This window comes from Camelina sativa, chromosome 5 (assembly GCF_030686135.1).
Source record: "Camelina sativa cultivar CO46 ecotype springtype chromosome 5, ASM3068613v1".
NCBI lineage: Eukaryota > Viridiplantae > Streptophyta > Magnoliopsida > Brassicales > Brassicaceae > Camelina > Camelina sativa.
The window spans coordinates 7,460,604-7,474,020 of NC_141884.1; the positions used below are offsets into that span (position 1 = coordinate 7,460,604).

A 13,417-nucleotide genomic window follows, 5' to 3' on the forward strand; every position below is an offset into this window, starting at 1 on the left:
CATAACAAATATATCTTAAATAATGTTCATTCAGTTTTTTTTATGAATTATATTTTGTTAATTTTATTTGTATTTTTAATTCTTACTACGATATATATTTGATATGATGTATTAATGTGTTTGATATAAGATATTTAGTTCTATTCACTAAGATGAAATGTATATTTAAACTTAAAATATGGTTTATTATGATGGTATAGATCTTTAAATGATACTTCTTGTGTTATAAGAGTTTTTGGATAAAAATATGAAGATTAATAAAAAATAAATATAATGTCATTTATATTGCATAGGAATATAGTCATAAATTGTTATATTAATAAAAATTGTACATAAAAATTTGTAAAAATATTATAAAATAGAGCAAAAAAACTTTAAAATTCTTATATATTGGAACTGAGAGTATTAAAATAAAATATGAGAGATTCATATTCAATATTAAAATGTTACAAGATAAAATCTAAAAACATGTATATCACTACTTAATTATTCTCAATATCTTTTTTTAATTTTTACCCATGTAATAACACGGGGATTATCTAGTATAAAAATAATACATCCACTTAAGTTATTTCTATTCAACATTTTTTACACAAACTATTTTTATCTCCTTATTTATCCTTTAATACAAAGAGAATTAAGAAGATTAGTTAAACATAGAAACTTAAAAATAATAACGGAGAGCATGAAAACTTTCAATAAGCTGAAGATCTCAAATTTGACATTCCCGGCGTAACGGTCATTAATTAACGACACCGGAGATTCCGATGTAACCTCCGAAACTGGCGATTCCAATGTAACCTCCGACGCCGTCAGTTTAGATTTCAGCAAATATTCGTCGTCGGTCATCATAGCATCATCTGGGAAAAGAAAGTTTTGAAGTTTGTTGAAAAGAGAATTAGTGACCTAATTAATACATGTAGATGTATATGAGATTCCGGGAATAAATTTGGCTCCGACGGTGCTCATCACGATGACTCACGAGGAAGACAAAAAAAATAAAATAAAATATTTCTTTGTTTTCGGCTAATGGGAATCAAACCGTGGACCATTCTCTCCAATAGAGATATACTTTGCCACCAGGCCACATATTTGTTCATGTACACCGGAGATTCCGTCACTGGCGATTCCGATTTCATCAAAGCTTCTTTGTCGGTGTTCATAGCGTTTGTTGAGAAAATAATTGAGTGAGCTAATTAAAAATGAAATTGGAGATTCCGGAAAAGAAATTGCTCCGACGGTGTTCATCACGACGAAGGCCAAAAAAAAATTGATTTTTTGTTTTCGACGGAAATCGAACTGTGGAACCTTCTCTCCAAGAGAGATATACTTTGCCACCATACCACATCAGACCACATGTTTGTTCATGTACACTCACGCTATAATTTCTCTAATCTTGTTTGGTTTGAATTTCAACATGAATCTCTTGAGGGGGTATGTATTGGAACAAGGATTTTAAAAATTTTTGGTTTTTTCTTTAAATCCCTTGTTATTCAAAATGTGATTTTAATATCTCATTTCAAATCCTATGTTATTGAACTTGAAATTTATTTAAAATCATTTCAAAATAACTTACAATCTCTTGTTATTCAATCAAAGATTTAGAAAAGTCATATCAAATCCAATGTTATTCAAACTTAACATTTAAATTTTAAAATTTTAATAAAAAGTGAGTTTGAGAGAATTTTAAAAATTTTGGATACATTTCTAATTGAAATTTATGAATGAAAAATCCTTGATACATCTCTAGATTTTAGCCTTTTAAAATTATTAATTTTTTTTTTGTTATATTTTGACTCCGGTAAATTATATTTGGGTACCGGATAATTGATGTTAGTAATCTTTGCTCCTTAGATGGCCTCACATGAACTCTTTAGAGCTTCGAGCACATCTGGTTCATTTGGAAATTTAGTTACACTAACATCTCTATAATAAGATTTTCGCACATAAGCCAAGTCTAAATCTGATTAAGCACAAGTCTAAACACTGTTACTATGTTACGTATAAGCATTTCAGTCACTATGCCTACTGTACTATTCGTGGCCAGTTGACCTTATTGTCAATAAGGCTAGTAAAATGAGGGATTAAGTATTACCTTAATTATTATAAGAATATTGAAAACAATTTAAATAACAACCCACACGTATCCATATATATCGTGATGGACTACAACGATATCTCAAGAGTTCTGCTCTTTGGTACTATCACTCTCTATCCAACTCGTCCTCCTCTATTAAATGTGGTTTCTTAAAAAACATTCAAGGTCTATTTTGCAAATTCATTATTTTACAGTCCCCTAAGTGTAAAAGCACTGAATTATGAATTTTCAAGGTTGAGAGGACCTTGAGGTACTCAAGTAAAGACAATGAGAGTGATGTAGATAACGAAAGCAAATCTAATATGTGGGGAGATTAATTGAATGGACAGTACACACAAGTTGACGATAGTTTCGTGTCATTGGAAGAAGAGGGAGGCTACAAAAGTACAAAGAATTGTCTGAAACGTCTACTAGTCAAACTATGGTGTCTCTTTAGCTCTCTTTCATTAACAAAATCTTTGAAGCAAGAGAGATAAAATGGATGGTGAAGAGAGAGGGTACTGGAGATGGAGCAAGAGAGATTTCTTCCCTGAGGAATCTTTTCAGAGCTTTGGTAGTTACAGAGCTGCTTTGTCTCAGACATGTTCCAGGTTCAAGAACAGGTTGGTTAGTAGGTCTGATGACGACACCGAGCGGTTCGAGCTCAAGAAACAGAGTGAGCACGAGATGAAACGGTGTCTCACATGGTGGGATTTAGTATGGTTCGGGTTCGGGTCAGTGATTGGAGCTGGAATCTTTGTTTTGACAGGTCAAGAAGCTCATGAACAAGCAGGACCTGCTATTGTGTTGTCTTATGTTGTTTCAGGTGTTTCTGCTATGCTCTCTGTCTTCTGTTACACGGAATTCTCTGTGGAAGTCCCCGTAGCTGGTGGTTCCTTCGCCTATTTACGGATTGAGCTTGGGGATTTTGCAGCGTTCATCACCGCAGGAAACATAATTCTTGAGAGTATAGTTGGCACTGCAGCTGTTGCTAGAGCCTGGACTTCATATTTTGCTACTCTTCTGAATCGCAAACCCAACGCTCTACGTATCAAAACAGATCTCAGTTCCGGTTTTAATCTCTTGGACCCAATAGCTGTTGTGGTTATAGCCGCTTCAACCACAATCGCATCGATCAGCACCCGAAAGACTTCATTGCTCAACTGGATAGCTTCTGCTATCAACACTTTTGTGATATTTTTTGTGATAGTAGCGGGTTTTATTCACGTAGACACATCAAATCTGACTCCATTCTTGCCTTATGGACCTGAAGGAGTGTTCAGAGCAGCTGCAGTTGTGTACTTTGCGTATGGAGGGTTTGATAGCCTAGCAACAATGGCTGAAGAAACCAAGAATCCATCAAGAGACATACCAATAGGGTTACTCGGTTCAATGTCGATAATAACAGTGATATACTGCTTGATGGCATTATCCCTGAGTATGATGCAGAAGTACACAGATATAGATCCAAACGCAGCTTACTCAGTAGCATTTCAGAGCGTTGGAATGAAATGGGGAAAGTACCTGGTGGCGATTGGTGCTCTCAAAGGAATGACCACAGTTCTTTTAGTAGCAGCAATGGGACACGCGCGATACGTTACTCACATCGCACGGACGCACATGATACCGCCTATATTTGCACTCGTCCATCCCAAAACCGGAACACCTATAAACGCTAACCTCCTAGTATCAATTCCAAGTGCTCTAATCGCTTTCTTTTCGGGTTTAGATGTTTTGTCAAGCCTCCTATCGATAAGTATTCTCTTCATCTTCACAATGATGCCTATCGCACTACTAGTGAGGAGATACTACGTGAGAGAAGTTACTCCAAGAGCTGATCTTCTTAAGCTTATCATCTGTCTCTTAGTCGTTGTTGCTTCTTCAATGGGAACCTCAGGTTATTGGGGAATGCGGCTCAAGGGATCATGGATCGGTTACACAATAACAGTTCCTTTCTGGTTCTTGGGGACATTGGGGATTGTCTTGTTTGTTCCTCAGCAAAGAACACCGAAAGTGTGGGGCGTACCGTTAGTCCCATGGCTCCCGTGCTTATCAATAGCAACAAACATCTTCCTCATGGGATCTTTGGGAGCTGAGGCTTTTATAAGGTTTGGGGTTTGCACTTTAGTCATGTTGCTTTACTATTTGTTGTTTGGTCTTCATGCAACATTCGATATGGCTCATCAGCAAATCGTGCCAAGATCTTAGAAACTATAATCCAGCTCCCATAAAGGTCTCTTCTTTCCACTCTAATGTTATTCTCCTTTATAGCTTTCTTCATGAACTGCTTCATTCCCTAGAATCTGCAAGACTGCAACAATAAAAGTTTGAATCTTCTGTGAATATGCATAAAGAAAAGCTTTTTCACGAGTTTTGATCCATCAATGAAATAGAATCCAAAGTGAAAGTTTACTCTGTGCTGCAAAATTGTTCTCTCAGGCTCCATCCTCGTCCTCTAAGAGTTCAAAATCAACCACATTCGAAATCCTCTGCAACTTAACCCAAAGTTTACTCTTTTATTTGTATCCTTCTTCCCTCTCAATCAAAATAATCACATAAACAATAAAAATGGATCGAAATTGCCAAATTGAAATCAGTTACTAACTCATTCAATTATCTCCAAATCATTTCATATTCCAATCTTACACCTTACTAACACAAAGGTACAGCGATCAAAAATGTACAACGCAAGTGGTATTTAGGTAGCATCACAAGAAACATAAGAAAACAAAGACTTACCAGAAGGATGACGATGAACTAATATTGTTCAAAAGCTAGATCAAAACTCATGCGAATTTTTAGTGTCTAGGGTCAAAACCCAGAATTAAAAACAACAAAAATGTGGAAAAAGATTTAAACTTGAAGGATCAGACGAGTAGAGAGAGCAGAGACTGTAGCATCGATTGTATTATAGGAATATCTAAAATCCCTGGTGTATAGCTAACAAAAGCTTTCATAGCTCAGTTGGTTAGAGCACCCGTTTAGTAAGCGGGAGGTCTTGAGTTCAACTCTCAATGAAAGCAATAAATCGTTATTTTATGTTTTACGCTATATAACTTTCAGAACTCCTATATTACAACCATCTTCATTTAATGACAAGCAGAGTTCTTATTTACTTAGCGTCTTGGATGATGCTTTGGCTCTCGAGTGGTATGTACTGAGACATAATGCACGCGATCTCTGAATCCACGTATGACTGCATTGATGCAAAGATAGAAAGACTGGTTAGAGTTTGATGAATGATGATGCATAAGAAAAGTGTTAAGTGGCAAAGTAACATTACCTGAAGATGGTACTTGTAGAATGTATAAGCACCTAAAGAGATGCTTGCAATAGCGATTACAACCACAATTGTGAACAACCATCTGCTTCTTGATCCACTTCTTTTTTCTGCACAAGCCGGCACAAATGTAAACAATGGGATTTACTTTGTCCTAGTGATATCTGAACAAAAATTGGCCTCAACATACCGATACAAGTGTCTTCTTCTTTCATATAGAGACTATTGTTAGAACATTTGCATTCATATCCTCCCCAAATGTTCTTGCATTTGCAGTCATCACATTGACAAGCTGATTTCTCTTTGCATTCATCAATGTCTAGTCATGAAGCAATTTTTATCGGTGAGAGACAATGTCAAAGAAACTCGATTTTTACTATGACAAATTGTTATAAAAATAATTCACCTTCACATTTCAGACCATCTCCACGGAAGCCTAGAGGGCAACGACATCCTGATGTCTCCGAGTTCTACATCAAACAATTAGAAAAGTCAGAAAAAATTTCAAACTTAAGCAAAGTGGAAGAAAGAGCATCAGTCACTTAACCAAACAAGCAGAGAAAGTTAGACCCTTTCTAGTTTCAGACCAGCAGCCTCCATCGTTCATTGAACATCTCGCAGGTCCATAGGCTGTAATCAAGAACAAGAAACAAAGAATTTTTCAAAGACCAGTGAACTAAAGTGTAGAATGAGAAATTTTGGAAAAGAAGTTTCAAAACATACGCTTGCAGGAGGTATAACCATCTCCTTTATATTGAACACCATTGACAACAGGGCACTCGCATACTCTTCCCCTAAATGTGTCCTGGTAAAATTCATGTAATCTATAAAGAAGAGATGATATAGATTAAAGAACGATAAAAATATTGTTATATGGATTGTTATACCTTGCAAGCCGTTAGATTGGATATTTTGTCTTGCCAGCATCCTCCATTTGCTTCAAGACATTCATTGGTCTCTATATCTGTTTAGAATAAGATCAAGAAGATTTTTTTAGTATGTTGTCAGAGAATACGACTATCTTACTCGAGGAAAATGACTTGACCTGTATTTAAACATATTGAAGGTTCGGTTCTTTCCTTGAATCCTGAACATATAGCTTTCAGCACTGCGGTTCTCTCCAATTTACCGCGATATTTAGCATTGTTGATGATCAATGTTGGAAAAATTGTGACAACCCCGCGATTCTCTTGGCCTAACTGTACTTCAAAATGTCATGAAAAGAGTAGTAGAATAAACAGCTCGGTGAATTTGAAGAGACCGCGAACCTGAAAAGCTTGCTCGGCTTTAAGAACTTCATTCTCTACATCAGCATCAGGATCACCAATGCATTTCTTGATCTTCTCAAGAGACAACCCTGAGAATAGACCCTGACACTGTTAAATAAAGAGTTGCAGGCAGATTGTGATATCTCTCAGGAAAACAAAAGGCCTTCATTACCGAGAGATTCCACGACAGTTTCTGCGCATTCTTTGCTGTATTTCTTCTCCTTCATAGAACACCTGATGTTAAAATCTGTCACATAATCCCACCAGATCCAAGAAGTGTTCTTTTCCTTAGCTACTCTATGAACACATAACTGTCTCAGATTCTCGTAAACAACGTCTCTCCCATTATATCCATCTTCAGAGTCTTGCTTAGGATCAGGAGCACAATACCTCCCTTGGTTTATACACTGAGTCTTACATTGGCTACCAAGTCGAAGCTCTTTGGGACAGAACCAAGCAATGTAATGAGGTCTGAACAAAGTAAAACCGCCTTTTTCAAGAATTTGAGCTGTTCCCTTAAAGTTCTTTATGAAATCTATCTGTTTATCGCAGTGTACACCACATTCATCATTAGTATTAGCCCAAAGCTCATACTCAACTCTTTCATCAGGGTTTGGTATAGACTCACTCCAGTCTATCTTCAAGATTACCTCCTCACCTCTTTTAAGAGCTTTCTTGAGACTATCTCCGAGAGAGCGAAGGATCAAAGCTGATGGGATGTTGATTTTATCTATAAAGTCAGGATCTTCATCTTGAGGTGAATCCATTGCTATCAATGGCTCACCTATGTTATCTGCTATAAGAACAGCCGCTGCACCGGCTTGTTGCCCATTCCATATCTTCATAGCAAAGTTACACACTAGAAAACAAAAACGAGATAGAGTCTGATTCACAAACCCTCTAAATCTATCAGAACAGTTTCAAACTTCAATCACAATGTTATCAAAACCAATAAAATTTGAAACTTTAATCACAATGTTGACAACAACAACAAAAAGTTTCAAACTTTTAACCAGATTCTTGATGAAACAGTCAAAATTGCTTTACTTTTTACTAAATTAATCGAAGCAAAAGCCCAATTACAGAACTTTCTTTGTAATTGTACCTCCACGATCAATGAGGAGAATTTTGGGATAAGGAGACTTGGAATTGAAGGTTTTTTTAAAAGAGTCGCATCCGTAAGCATCTTGGCCAGCGTAGACGACGGAGCCGATCATGAAACCACCGTAGTTGGGGAGACCAAAGTTTGCGATGGCTGCGTCATGCTTACCTCCCATTTTCCATGAATTAAGTACCGTCAAGCTTCCCTTCTCCACGAAGAATCTCGCTGACACCCCGTTGACCACCACCACCATGGTCAACGCTAGAATCACAGCCAAAACAGCTCCTTTATTACTCGGAGGACACATTCTTCTCGAGGAAAAAGTAACACAAATTGCAGAGTCTGTTTTTTTCTCGAGGAAAAATTTGAGCTGAGCTTAATGGCTACGGAAGAGACGACGAGTTGGCAGAGTCAGCGGAGCTACCATGACTCTGCGACTAACTATTTCGAATGTTCTTTTCTGATGATTAGTGTCTCTGTAACCAATAATTAACGAGGCAAATTTATAATAAAATTAAAATTAGTCGTGCTTATTAAGACATTCAAATGGACCAAAACGATTCGTAAAAAGTTAATTTAATGGGCCTTTACAAGCCCATTTTCTAAGGAAATTGCTTCTCTGAGATTGGACAAGATCCAAATATTAAAGAAAATATCGTATTGCTTGTATAAAAACAAAAAAAAAATCAAGGAGTTTGTCGGCGTAAATTGTAAAATATAAAAGTCAAAAAAACGAGTGCCTCAAATAGACCAATACAACAAAGAGAACAAACCCCACACACGAGCCATGTGATGTGTGAGATGATTATGCTCAAATATCTATTTGCACTTACTTCAATGCGCACCAGCAAAATAACACGTTTCTATATTCATATTTATATACATTGATATAAACCGTGTTCGTATTTGTTTAAAATATACGCGTATATTTATATACATCTATTCTGTTTGTATATGTATGTACATACAATGCTGGTCTAATATGTCTGCGTTCGAACATGTATATATTGAAACGTTAGACAAAAGAAACAAAACAAACTCAGCTTTTAAAAGTATGAATCTCAAACTTAAGCTCAGGCCTAGCTTCTTCCTCTTCTCTCTGGTTCTCATTTTACTTCTCACAGTCCCTGATTTCGGATCTGCAGCTAAGCCTAAATGCATATCCACCGAGCGACAAGCTCTTCTCACCTTCAGAGCATCACTCAATGATACTTCGGGTCGACTCAAATCTTGGTCCGGACCTGATTGTTGCAACTGGTCTGGTGTTCTCTGTGACGTACGGACCAGTCACGTCGTCAAGATTGATCTCAGAAACCCGGTTCAAGACGTTCGCTCCGATGAGTATGAAAGAAGTTCCTTGCGAGGGAAGTTACATCAGTCTTTGACCAGTCTCAAGTTCTTGAGCTACCTGGACTTGAGCTCAAACGATTTCGGTGGAGTCGAGATTCCAGAATTTATCGGCCAAATCGTTAGCCTAAGGTACCTGAATCTTTCTTCCTCCTCGTTTTCCGGTGAAATTCCTGCCAATCTTGGGAATTTGTCGAAGCTGGAGTCTCTTGATCTCTCCGCTAGTTCTTTGCGTGCAAGCAACCTCCGGTGGCTTTCTGGTCTGTCTACTTCTCTGAAGTACCTCAACATGGCAAATGTGAATCTGAGCGGTGCCGGTGAAACCTGGTTAGAGGATTTCAGCAAAGTCACGGCGCTTAAGGAGTTGCGTTTGTCAGATAGTGAGATTAAGAACTTGCCTCTCTCTTTGTCTTCCTCTGCGAATCTGAAGCACCTTGAAGTTCTTGATTTGTCTGGAAACTCTCTCAATACGCCAATACCCAACTGGCTATTTGGTCTCACTAACCTCAGAGAGCTATCCCTCAGATGGTGTTTTCTGGAAGGTTCCATTCCTACCGGGTTCAAGAACTTGAAGCTTCTAGAGACACTTGATCTGTCGAATAATCTGGCACTCCAGGGCGAGATTCCATCTGTTCTTGGAGACCTTCCTCGACTGAAGTTTCTTGACCTTTCTGCAAACGAACTCAATGGTCAAATCAATGGTTTCTTAGACGCCTTGTCCAGAAACAAAGGCAACAGCTTGGTCTTTCTCGATCTCAGTTCCAACAAGTTAGCTGGGACATTGCCTGAGTCGCTTGGAGCGTTGAGGAATCTGCAGACTCTGGATCTTTCATCGAATTCTTTCACGGGTTCGGTCCCTTCCTCTATAGGAAACATGGCGTCACTGAAGAAACTTGATCTCTCTTACAATACTATGAACGGGTCAATAGCAGAAAGCTTGGGGAAGCTTGCGGAGCTTGTGGATCTGAACTTGATGGCGAATACATGGGAAGGTGTTCTGCAAAAGTCTCACTTCGTGAATCTCAGAAGCTTGAAAACCATTCGTCTCACAACTGAACCATACAGATCTCTTATCTTCAAGGTACCATCTACTTGGATTCCTCCTTTCAGACTAGAGTTAATCCAAATCGAGAACTGCCGGATCGGTCCTTCGTTTCCAATGTGGCTTCAAGTACAGACCAAGCTCAACTATGTCGTACTCAGAAACACTGGAATTGAAGATACAATACCCGGTAGCTGGTTTTCAGGAATCTCTTCTGAAGTAACTTACCTGATTCTAGCAAACAACAGAATCAAAGGTAGATTACCTCAAAAGCTTGCGTTCCCAAAGTTAAACAACATTGACTTAAGCTCCAACAGCTTTGAAGGCCCTTTTCCTCTCTGGTCAACAAACGCAACGGAGCTGCGTCTTTACGAGAACAACTTCTCGGGTTCTATTCCTCAGAACATTGACGTCTTGATGCCAAGGATTCAAAATATCTACCTCTTTCATAACAGCTTCACCGGCAACATCCCATCATCTCTATGTGATATCTCCGGGCTGCAAATTCTATCTCTCAGGAAGAACCATTTCTCTGGTAGTTTGCCAAACTGTTGGCACCGGCAGTTCATGCTTTATGGAATTGATGCGTCTGAGAATAACTTATCAGGCCAAATACCAGAGTCTTTAGGTCAGTTACCTTCTCTCAGCGTCTTGCTTCTGAACCAAAATGCGTTGGAAGGTAAAATCCCAGAGAGTCTTCAGAATTGCTCTGGACTTACGAACATCGATCTTGGAGGAAACAAGCTGACTGGGAAGCTTCCTTCATGGTTAGGAAAGTTGTATTCTCTGTTCATGCTTCGTCTGCAAAGTAACTCCTTCATTGGCCAAATCCCAGATGATCTCTGCAGCGCTCCTAATCTACGCATTCTGGATCTCTCCGGAAACAAAATCTCCGGACCAATTCCAAAATGCATCAGCAATCTCACAGCCATTGCTCGAGGTACAAACAACGAGGTGTTTCAGAATCTAGTCTTCATTGTGACAAGAGCTCGTGAATACCAAGACATAGTCAATAGCATAAACCTTTCAGGAAACAACATAAGCGGAGAGATCCCAAGAGAAATCTTGGGACTCCCGTATCTTCGAATCTTGAATTTATCAAGAAACTCCATAGCAGGAAGCATTCCAGAGAAGATTTCAGAACTGAGTCGCTTGGAGACGCTTGATCTATCAAGAAACAAGCTTTCTGGAGCCATTCCTCAGAGCTTGGCAGCAATAACTTCTCTGCAAAGTCTGAATCTTTCGTACAATAAACTGGAGGGGAGCATACCTAAGCTTGTCAAGTTTCAAGATCCGTCCATTTACATTGGAAATGAGTTACTCTGTGGGAAACCACTTCCTAAAAAATGTCCAAAAGACATAAAATAGCAAAATGTTGTAGTGAATTGAGCATACGGTACTAAGAAGTACCACCTTGCAAGATAAAATGTACCTACTCATATACCAATAACAATAAAATTATCAGCTCTATTGTGACCATGTTGTAACCAATTACAGGAACTTAGCCTCTTAAGAGATATCGGTGAAATGAACAATGAAACTTGGAAGTTCATGAAATTGGTCCTGCACAATTATAACTAACTGACTAGGTAACTTAAATTTAAGCATCATCACTTGCAAAAAGCAACCAAGTAATACAAATCTTCTAGAGTAAAACCTAAAAAAAAATGATTCAGGTGAAACAAGAACATTGCATACTTTGTCAACAACACAAAAGCCTAATCATGAGACAGTGAATTGTATTAAAAAAAATACCTACATTGCTCTGCACAAAATCTGAGCTACAACCCCCACAAAAATTCACAAATTTAGAGTGAACATGAGCAGATTCTAAGACCGATACTCATAATAATCATCATCATCATAAAAAAAATTAAAAATCTCTATGCAATTCCACAACTAGCATCGACAGTTCTACACAATCAACTGGAGAGAGTAGAAGAAGGTTTCAAATTCAGCAAATCAACCTGAGAGCTAGATCAATTTGAAAGACATCGGAAAATTAGAGAGCTTTTTCTAGATTCAACAAGGTTGCAAAGCGAAGTTAACCTTGGGAGAGAGAACAACGGCGACGAATCAAACGCGAACCGGTGTTTCTATTCTGGTTTTCACAATTTGAAACGGTTGAGTCGATGATTTTGGTTTTCAAACAATTTGATTTGCATCTTCTCGGTTTGGTTTTTCCGGTTTACGGAATTTAGTGCATATTTAATTGGCCCAATAGAGTATAAGCAAACTGGGCTTCGATGGCTTACTAAGCCATTATATATTTCGAGTATTTATAACGTTTACCTGTTCTCATATCATATTGTAATTTGAAGACAAGTAAAAGTTTTGGTACCATCTCTTTTGCTTTTTGTATTAACCAAATTGAGCTCGAAAGAGAAAAAGGTAAATGCATGCATGTTAGTTTTCTTAAAGCTTAAAAAGCTGAAACTTGGCTACTAAATGTATGGTATGGAGTGTATAAATCGATGTTTTTAAGGAATATACTATAATTTAGTTTAGATAAAGAGGATTTGAGTTGAGGTACATGTAAGAAAATGATGGTCCAATGCAATGCAAGCAACTTTGGATGCCAGATCTGTCTCTCCTTTACACGCTAAACTATGCCGTTTCTGGTTTCCTTTTTTATTCCTTTCTCTTTTCCCGTTTTTTTGCCTTTTTAGGATTATAGGACCCAAACTAGATATATATAAACGCGTTTTTTTACTTCATTATTTATTTAAGATATATTATTATTCAATAACATGATATATGTAAATCGAAAGATCCAAAAAAAAAAAAAAATTCTGTCGAGATCCAAAATTTGTAGATACTAAAATAAATATAATAGCACATTAAAGTCCTAATTAATAAGAAAAAGTATAGTACTCTTGTGTAGTACTCTAGTCATCATCATCATCATCAGTCATCACTCACTACCTATTCTTTGACACAACATCAATGCAGGTCGCTATGCATGTGCCAGTATATGTTTGGGGGACCTCTTGAATTGAAGTCACCAAGCAAGTACTAGCTATAATTATCCCCAAACAGTTTAATTTTTATGGATCCCTACTGCATGGTTCGTGGCGCTATTTAATGTGACACTACTATACTATACTAGAAGACTTTCCAATAAGTACGTACGTTGACACCTTGTTTAGCTATATATATATATATATATTTTTTTTTTTTTACCATCACATAATCGATCGGCGGCTGGGAATTATGTACGTGTGGATCGACTCACTGGATTTTGGCATTCTTGCGAGTTTCTGCTCTTCTAATATTGTCTTTAAACTAGCTCAATTATATA

At 37.6% G+C, this 13,417-nt stretch overlaps 2 protein-coding genes, 1 non-coding gene and 1 pseudogene across 4 annotated transcripts; 3 read left to right on the forward strand and 1 right to left on the reverse strand.

Moving 5' to 3' along the window:
• Positions 1–2,378: 2,378 nt before the first annotated feature.
• LOC104786058 (cationic amino acid transporter 5 pseudogene) lies at positions 2,379–4,444 on the forward strand (annotated as a pseudogene). Its single transcript, XR_015598476.1, has one exon. The product of XR_015598476.1 is annotated as a cationic amino acid transporter 5 pseudogene (transcript).
• Positions 4,445–5,026: 582 nt separating this feature from the next.
• TRNAT-AGU (transfer RNA threonine (anticodon AGU)) lies at positions 5,027–5,100 on the forward strand. The gene has a single exon. It is a non-coding gene; the product is annotated as a tRNA-Thr (tRNA).
• LOC104786060 (vacuolar-sorting receptor 5) lies at positions 5,093–8,235 on the reverse strand. The gene is made up of 11 exons (XM_010511382.3): positions 7,731–8,235; positions 6,798–7,484; positions 6,626–6,714; positions 6,403–6,556; positions 6,245–6,321; positions 6,081–6,162; positions 5,905–5,987; positions 5,764–5,827; positions 5,548–5,676; positions 5,361–5,467; positions 5,093–5,273 (listed from the first exon to the last, which is right to left on the reverse strand). The coding sequence occupies exons 1-11, from the start codon at positions 8,032–8,034 to the stop codon at positions 5,190–5,192; spliced, it is 1,860 nt and encodes a 619-aa protein (XP_010509684.1). The 5' UTR covers positions 8,035–8,235; the 3' UTR covers positions 5,093–5,189.
• A 336-nt stretch (positions 8,236–8,571) lies between these two features.
• On the forward strand, positions 8,572–11,595 carry LOC104786061 (receptor-like protein EIX2). Its single transcript, XM_010511383.3, has one exon. The coding sequence runs from the start codon at positions 8,686–8,688 to the stop codon at positions 11,482–11,484; it is 2,799 nt and encodes a 932-aa protein (XP_010509685.2). The 5' UTR covers positions 8,572–8,685; the 3' UTR covers positions 11,485–11,595.
• Positions 11,596–13,417: the final 1,822 nt, after the last annotated feature.

Bases quoted from the DNA above. Each gene is read 5' to 3' on its own strand.
- LOC104786061 (XM_010511383.3), top strand. From the start codon at position 8,686: ATGTACATACAATGCTGGTCTAATATGTCTGCGTTCGAACATGTATAT.
- LOC104786060 (XM_010511382.3), bottom strand. From the start codon at position 8,034: ATGTGTCCTCCGAGTAATAAAGGAGCTGTTTTGGCTGTGATTCTAGCG. The intron at 6,715-6,797 runs GTAATGAAGGCC...GTCTATTCTCAG, and splicing joins AACTGTCGTGGAATCTCTCG to GGTTGTCTCTTGAGAAGATC. The intron at 5,468-5,547 runs GTATGTTGAGGC...CGGCTTGTGCAG, and splicing joins AGAAGAAGACACTTGTATCG to AAAAAAGAAGTGGATCAAGA.